Source organism: Theropithecus gelada, chromosome 14 (genome assembly GCF_003255815.1).
Source record: "Theropithecus gelada isolate Dixy chromosome 14, Tgel_1.0, whole genome shotgun sequence".
NCBI classification, from domain to species: Eukaryota; Metazoa; Chordata; class Mammalia; order Primates; family Cercopithecidae; genus Theropithecus; species Theropithecus gelada.
Window position 1 is genome coordinate 49243 of NC_037682.1, and position 9139 is coordinate 58381.

At 34.2% G+C, this 9139-nt stretch overlaps 1 protein-coding gene across 1 annotated transcript; it reads left to right on the plus strand.

Annotated features, from left to right (window-relative positions):
• Positions 1–201: 201 nt before the first annotated feature.
• Positions 202–1146, plus strand: LOC112607295 (olfactory receptor 5D13-like). Its single transcript, XM_025358405.1, has one exon. It carries the CDS (start codon positions 202–204, stop codon positions 1144–1146), a length of 945 nt encoding a protein of 314 aa, XP_025214190.1.
• The last annotated feature ends 7993 nt before the right edge of the window (positions 1147–9139 follow it).

A 9139-nucleotide genomic window follows, 5' to 3' on the forward strand; every position in this document is an offset into this window, starting at 1 on the left:
CTCCTAATTTATATATGCTTCAGTTTCCTTCTATATAAAAAATGGGGCTACTTATTTTAAAATTCATTGCATTATTTGAAAATCTAAATTAATATGTTTTAATGTTTCAGCACAAAGTTTGACACATGGGTAAATGTTATATGTGTAAGAGATAATTATTTCTTTTATTATTATCATTTCAGATTTTCTCAGACAACAACCATGTTGTTAGCTGAAGGAAATCAGAGTTCTGGAGCCATGTTTACCCTGTTGGGCTTCTCAGAATATGCAGATCTCCAGGTTCCTCTGTTCCTGGTCTTCCTGACCATCTACACAATCACAGCGTTGGGAAACCTGGGCATGATCATGATCATCAGGATCAACTCTAAACTCCACACCCCCATGTACTTTTTCCTCAGTCACTTGTCCTTTGTCGATTTCTGTTATTCCACCACAGTTACACCCAAACTGCTGGAGAACTTGGTTGTGGAAGACAGAACCATCTCCTTCACAGGATGCATCATGCAATTCTTCCTGGCTTGTATATGTGCAGTGGCAGAAACATTCATGCTGGCAGTGATGGCCTATGATCGATACATCGCGGTGTGTAACCCTCTGCTCTACACGGCTGTCATGTCCCAGAAGCTCTGTGCATCATTAGTGGCGGGGCCCTACACATGGGGTATAATCTCTTCTTTGACACTTACCTATTTCCTCTTGTCATTATCCTTCTGTGGGCCTAACATCATCAATAATTTTGTCTGTGAGCACTCTGTCATCGTCTCTGTCTCCTGCTCTGACCCCTACATCAGTCAAGTGCTTTGTTTTGTCATTGCAATATTCAATGAGGTGAGCAGCTTGGGAGTCATCCTCACTACCTATGTTTTCATCTTTATTGCTGTCATAAAAATGCCTTCTGCGGTTGGACGCCAAAAAGCTTTCTCTACCTGTGCTTCCCACCTGACCGCCATCACCATTTTCCATGGGACTGTCCTGTTCCTTTATTGTGTGCCCAACTCCAAAAACTCTTGGCTCATAGTCAAAGTAGGTTCTGTGTTTTATACAGTCATCATTCCCATGTTGAACCCTTTGATCTATAGCTTCAGGAACAAAGATGTGAAGGAGAGTGTTCAAAAGTTAATGAATCACTCAATACAATTGTGTTAAAGACTTATGTTCCCAAAATGAATTCAATGTATTATATTGAGGCTCATTCCATGCTTTTGGTAAAGAATAATTTGGATTATTTAGTTGATTCACCAGTCAGATTTTTAAATCTATTTTAAGAAGCCAGTTATGTGATCACTTCATTTTTATTCACTTCTGTTTTTAGCAAAATAGTTGTGAACCATATGGGCTATAACAAGTGCTATGGGTTAAATGTTGTCTCCCAAGTTATTTAAGTTCACCCAGAACCCCAGAAGTAATCTATTTTTGGAAATAGGATCATTGTTAATATAATAAGGCTAAGAGGATTACAGTGGGACCTAAATCCAAGAACATCCAACGAGTGTGTTCTTGTAAGAGACAATAAAGGACAACAGAAAGACACACAGGAGGGAAGGTCATGTGAAGGCAGAGGGAGATGGTGTTTGCTGCCACAAGCCAGGGAGCAAGGAAGGATTCTCCTCCACTGCCTTCAGAGGCGGCAGAGTCCTGCCAGCACCTTGATTCAGACTTTTGGTCTTGAGAACTATGAGAAAATCAATTTTAGTTGTTTTAAGCTGCCAAATTTTGGATAATTTTTTGTGGTAGTCTTAAGAAATTTACATAACAAGTAAATATTAGATCATAAAACCTAAATCTCTTGTTTTATCTTTTGGCATGCTAAATAAATTTTCAAACAACATTCTTCAATTCCAGTTTAGCAATGAGAATGTCAGGTTTACAGAGGAGATCTAAGAAGCTGAATAGGAGTGTGCATTTGTAAGAATAAGTAATGACAAGCTAGGACACGGTCTCTAAGTCCTACTGAATTCTTTGTTCTTTTCTCCTTCACATCCTCCTGTGCTTTTATAGACAGTAATATTAAACATGATGACTCCGAATATCAAGTAAAAATCTTGATTTTATGGGAAGTTCCTGAAAGATTACCAAGAGGATTAAAATTTTAAATATTGTTAATCTCACAAATTTACGTGTTAAACTTGATTCTTTAAATTCTATTTACCAAGAGTCGATATCATGATAAATTTCAGACATAAGTAATATAATCTCTGTTTTGCTTTTTAAGGCAAAATGTTACTTCTGTTTACCTCTTGCTAATCATGGTTTGTGTTACATAAGTTTCCCCAGGACATGGACTGTGTCAACCTGGTATTGTTCCTTCACCTCACCTTCGAGAGTAAATATTAATTGCTAACCCAGAGTTACCATGTTCACATCAAATAAAGCTTTCAACTTCATCTTATGCTATAAAATATACCACCAAACCTTCTCTTATATATGTGAGTGAATAGACAACTATAAAACGTAAAATAAACCTTTTTTATTTTTAAGTTTTCTTAGCTGTGCACCATGGATCAGAGATAACTTTACCATAAGTCTGAGCAATTACTAACATATTATATCACACATTTTCCAGATAATGTGACCCACAGTTTGTTCACCCTGGGAAATAAAATTAAAACTTGCAATTTTAATTTCACCTTGGATTGGGTGGTTTTCTTGGTATGTGTATATGGCGTTGTGCTATTAAAGGATGCAAAATATTACTCTCTCTCTTTCAACACATATATGAGAAATTAAGCCTTATCAATCATTATCCTTCAGAATAAATGTGTTTATTACATACTTGCTGTTATATTGTCTTGTATATGGAGACGGGATAAATTGTCTTTGATCCTGAGTTTCTGAATAGAAGCAGCAAGAAGGCGACAAAGAACAATACAAAAAACTGAGTAAAAACTGAATGTTTATTTATGTTCTTTTAATTCATTAAAACATCTTGCTGCATCATCAGAATTTCCACCATATCAAGGGGAATCAAAGTTAGCAATTTTCAAACCTTCATACACATGCAAACCACCTGGGAGGGTTGTTTGTAAAATGTCCATTCTGATACAGAGAATTCTGCATTTCTAGCAAACTTTCAAGTGATCCTGTGGTACTGGCCCTTAGGTCCTCTCTGGATATCAAGGATCTAAGCAAACATATATCTATGTCAAATTTTTGGTAATTTTTTGTGGTAACCTTAAGAAATTTATATAATATTCATCATCAAATATATACATTGTTAAACATAAAACATATATGTTGTTAGACATTTATATATATATATGTCTAAACAACACTCCTGTCTAATTGTGTGTAGAGTCACTAGAGGCCATTTAAAATAAATTTTTGTTTTCTCCTTTTTTCTATTGGCAATAACATGATTTTAGTGATAAAATTTTAATAATTATGAAAACATAACAGTACTTTTTAAAACTTAAACATTTAAATTAGAGAAAAAGTTTTCGTGATTCTTGTATGCATCTTAACATACATACTCTCCCTTTTAAATAAGTTCTTTGGATTGTTTAAATCTTTGCAGACAAAGCTTTTCCAGAGCAAGTCAGTGGAAACTAGTACAGCAGGAGTTGAGATAGCCCTGTGCATGATACACTCACCATGTCCCAGAAGCTTTGCTCCATCCATCCGGCAGGATGTTAGACCAGGGCATATAATCTGTTCCCTGTCACCCATTTTCTGAGTGTATTGCTTATTGTGGGCACAATGTAGTTAACATATTTTAAAATAAATATTCTGTTGCCATTTCAGATTGATCAGTTCATCCGGATAGTGGATTTTTTGTTTGTTTGTTTTGTTTAGTCAATTTTGATGAATTAAGGAATCTCAGAGTCCTCACTCCTTAGCTTTCATTTTCAACTTGTCTAAAAGGCACTTTCTACCAGTACACATCAGCTTTCTCCACCTATTTCCCACATTTCCACCATCCTTCCTCTCGTGCACCAACTCCAAAAGCTCACAGGTAGTTGAGAAAGCACACTCTGTATGTTATGCCGTGTTAATCCCCAGGCTGAACTCACAGATTTGTAGCACGAGGTACAAAAATGTGAATGAATCTCTGCAGAAGTTAATAGACTTCAAAATATTTTCGCATTAGAAGTAATTTTAGTAACTATATTTCTATGAAAGTATGTATGTTTCTATTTAAATATCACCTTCTCACAGAATCCATCCTTGGCAACCTAATATAATGTGATGGTCACCCCTATCCCCTTAATTTGATTAATGTTCTTTCATAGCTGTAGGTGATATTTTAAATTCATGTAAGAATTTATTTGTTTGGTATTTGTTTCTCCCAGTAGGAGACAATCTCCAAGATGGCTGAAATTTCTGTTTTATTTTTTCTTCTATCTCCAATACTTAGAAAAGTAACTTAGAAATTCAGCCTTCAATATACTGGCTGAATTACAGGGGGAAAGAAACAAAAAATTCAGACTAAATTAATAATATTTAGCATGATGTCTTATTTACCTAGGTAAGACTTCTGGTGATGTCTCCTCAATGAATATGGCTCCCATCTCCTATTCTAAAAACCAAAGAACAGGTGTAACGTAATCAAAGATGATCATGGTTCTTTATATGAATGCTTGTGCTGCTAATTATTATACTGTGGAAACCTTTCTTTTTCTAATTGTAAGTATTTACTTTAAGCTGGATATTCTATAACTTTTTGACTGTTTTAGATTTGTCAGCACCACAAAAACAGTGCTCCCATTATCTACAATATGTCTCATAACTAGGCTTGGGATTAATGTTTAAATATTGTTAGGTTCAATTTAGAGATCTTTTCCTCCAAGCTTAATTTAGATTACAGAAAACATGAAAAGTTTCTTCAATATTGTAATTAATATTTCAGAAATTTTGGTTCATTTAATTAACCTCGTCACAGAAATCCAAACATGTAGTGTTCTGGATTTAATTATTAATAATATCTCTGGATTAGACAGATTCTGGTTTATCATGATGGAAGAAAGTTGTTTGCAGCTTGTATTAAGTTTCAGAATACTTGTGGATAATTTTGTATACGTCTGCAAAATTTTTTTTGGACATTGGCCTAATAATAATTTTTGTTTATTGGAAATATTAAAATAATACATTGCTAACAACATTCTTAAAGTATAATACTTCAATTTTTTAGGGTTCAGTAATAATTTTATAAAATTTACAACAAAAGGGATCTAAGAAATGTAAAAACGTTGCAAAACACTAGTGAAAATATCTCTGTAAGCAATGTATTCTTGCTTTCTATATTAATGATTCCATTAAGAATTCTTATAAGATTTGGCTTCTCTCAAGGCTATAAAGGAAAATATATTTTGATATTAGAGTAGGCTAACATTTTGAAGATATAGAAAGCAAAATAAATGGGACTACATTAAAATTAAAATGTACTCCATTAGCACATGGAAAAAAGAAATCTGAGAATGAGAGAAAAATTTTGAAATATATTTAATTGACAAAAGATTAATATCTGTAATATAAAGATATCTATAAAAACAAATTCAAAAAATAAAGTAAATGTAATGGTGCTAAAATTGGAAAAAGAACAAATCATTTTCAGTTTATCCTTGTATATCATAAAATAATATTTTCTGTGTAACCTATGACATGAAAAATTATGCCAAATAACTGCTCTGAAGAAACTCAAGCACGTTCACATCAGATGTTCAAAAATATTTAGTTTCATATTGCTTATAACAAAAAATGGAAACAGCCTAAATAGACTTAAAATAAATAAGATGTGTTATGATCATTCAATCTGATTCCACTAGTACAGAAATCACTCTTAATGGTTCCGTTACACAAGATTCCACTACACACAGAGGGACTTATTGTGAATTTTGTGTCCTATTTGTTTTAATTCACGCATACACTTATATATACAGAACACATCTTTGACCAAATATTTTCTGATGAAAACATACTCACATCAGTGGATATATTGGGTAAGAAAATGGTATTTGCTTGTCCAAATTTTGGAAAATTGTACCTTACCTTTTTATATTTTGGTAATGATAAGAAATAATTCCAGGAAAGAAGCAGGTATTATACCATTTATATGTAATGAAATTTAGAATTAGAAGTTTATTTACATAATGTTTGCATTCTGACTTATGTCTATTTCTGTCTCTTTACATGCATATGTATAAAAACATATATTTGCATATGTATAAACATACATATACATGCATGTATAGATGACCATGTACATATGCATGTATATATATTTGGTTGCCCACTGTGATTGACACATCTGAAATCAGCTACATGCTCAGCTCTGAGCATGTGGGTGTAGTTTTACAGGAATAATGTATATTGCAACTAACTTTGTAAGCAAATCAATCCATGGAAATTGTAACTCAGAACGTACTTAAATTGCTTTTTGCCAAGGAAAATACACTTTAGCACTTAATGGCTGAAAGCAGTTTATTTCTCACCATTCTCTGGATTTAATGGGTGGTTCTTCTTCCAGTCTCACTGGGGCTCACTCACATTGCTGAACTCATCTGGGGACTGGGATGGATCTAACGCTTCCAAGATGACATCACTTACTTATTAGGTGACGTGGTACTGGCCTTTGGCTGTGGCGCTTCAGTATTTTCCCAAAGAGTTTCTCAACTGCTTATAGGTTACAATGGTTTTATTATGTGGTGGTCTCAGAGCAGCATTTGAAGAAAATGAAAGAAACTGCAAGACCTTTTGATGCCTCAACTCAGAATGCTCACATCACTCCTGCAATATTTTCTTGGTCAAACAAGTCACAATTCCAACCTAATGAATCAATCACCGTGTTCTCTAGTGGAAGCATGACACACTTGGGAGATAAGACTCTAAACCCTTAGAGCTCATGACTCCACTTATGGGAAGCAAAGATTTAGCGTGATGGGTAGAAGAACTATTTGTATTTGTATTTTGGACCCAAAAGTTCTGGATCTCACAAATTTTTGGAGAAAGAGCAATGTATGTTGGTTGTAGATTTCAAACATATAATATATTCAGGAAGCTATTACCCCATTCTTCTAAGGTATTGCCAAAGAACATGCCCCATAACTAAGTTTCAAAGGTGTTCCTCATGTTCCAAGCACCCTTTTTGAATTTGTAAATACTAGAACATTTTTCTTTAACTGTTGCTTTTCAGGGCCACTCTAGGGTAGGATTATAGTGCTGCAGTTATTCATTTTTGTGTGGGCTTCCTTCCACATTCAAGTTGCCATAGGGAATTCCCCATGAGACACAAATTCAGGCTGAGCAAGAAGAAGTAATATGGCAAGGGTATGGGCCATGGACATCTGTACCACTTGATTATGAAATTTACTTGTGTTTTCAGGTATAGGAGTGCTATTGGCTGCTGTGTATGTATATGCAGGATATATGCAGGATAGACTATATGCCATTCACAAATGAGAGCTGCACACCTCATGGTACTTGGTCGCTATTGTCAATCATTCAGTCTCCAATAGCAGTCCATTAAAAAGTCAGAAACTGACTCTCAAATGAATAGTACTCAACTGCAGAGTAAGATATTGCTTTTCTTTAAACTCCTAAAGATCTGACATGCAATTCACTATAAAGGCCTATCTAAAGTTCTGAACAACCCTACCTGATAAATATATTTCAAGGATAATAATATATACTGTGTCACACAGGACAATAGCACAACAGTTTGCTTGCTTACTGAGTTTGTTGTAAGTTTTCTCTTGTTTTGGGATCCACTCCAAATGGACAACTTTTGGGTCATTCTGTAAGTAAGTTGAGTAACTTGGTCAAAATCCAAGAGGCACACTGAATTTTGGAACAGATGAGGCAGTATTTAAAGTTTTATTGTAATTTTAATTATGTGCAAGCAAAGCCTGATAGTTAACTTCATGCTGCATTTTTTTTTTTTCTGCGTAACTTCAAGGAAATTCCAGTCACTAAATGTGACACAAGAGACTTGGCATTTGGCTTAATTGCCTGTTTTGATGCTCGTAAAGAGTAAGTTGTTAGTGATTCTCCAGAGTTTGAGTCCCTAGGGCTATAAAGTTAGATGAAAGAGTCTTGGTGCCTCAAGTATGCTCAGTCTGAAGAGACAGGAGGGTGGCAGCCTGTTTCTTTGTATGTAGCAGGTAAGTTTATCCAGGTTTTCTATGAAACTGAAAATAGGGTCTTCCTGATAGGTAACTGGTGCCTTTGACTTTTTAAATGTTAAATCACTGTGTAATTCAATTCTGAGCCCAATAATATTTAAAAATGAGGTCAACCCTGATGGAAATATTTAGCCTCATATCCGTTGACAATTATCTCATGATGAATAGTGTAAACTTGCTACTTGGAAATGGATTTTATCCATATTTCCTTTATATTCATCTTAAATTAGTATATAAAGTTTTATAAGATTGAAAACTAGTCAGGCTTAAGGGAACTTTTGCCTGATAAATCTTGAGACTCTTATAAGATACTTGTTAAGAGTAAGATACTTATGCAATATTTGACCTATAGTAGATGCAGACCCTTAAGTCATAAAGCCCGATAAAATGCCCATTCCACCAAGAGCTCAAAAGTAGGCCATTGTCCTTATCAACTCCTCAGCAACTAAGATATTCAATGAAAGAAGTAGCCTTTATAGAATAAAAGTTGGTAAAAAGTGGAATTAGTGTGCTCTTTTTCTAGATTTCTACAACATTTTCCTTTATCCTTAGAATAGAAACATATTCTAAATATTTTAATCAATTTGTCTATATAAACAAATACAGTAGCAATGTATGCTGTTGTTTGAGGTAAAGATTTTACATTTTTCCACAGAATCTTTATTAGTTTATATATTTATGTATAAACATTTCCTGTAAGTTATGTGCATGTCATGCTACTAGCTAATGTGTGGATGTGTATACTACTGTATACATATACACACACATACATTCTTATATATATTCATATATATAAGAAAGTGTAATAAAAATGGAAAGACACTCCAAAGACTTGGCTTGGTTTGTTATAGACATAGCAGCTGCCTGCATGAGGCATGCTCTTCTTGGACAAAACTAGGACCAATAACTGTTTCTTCTCATTTTTTTCTTTTAATCAAAGAAAGTCATGACATAATTATCACTTACCCCATATTTTGCTTTGGCAGGAAAAACTCTCTTCAACCCTCCCATTAAAAGGAATT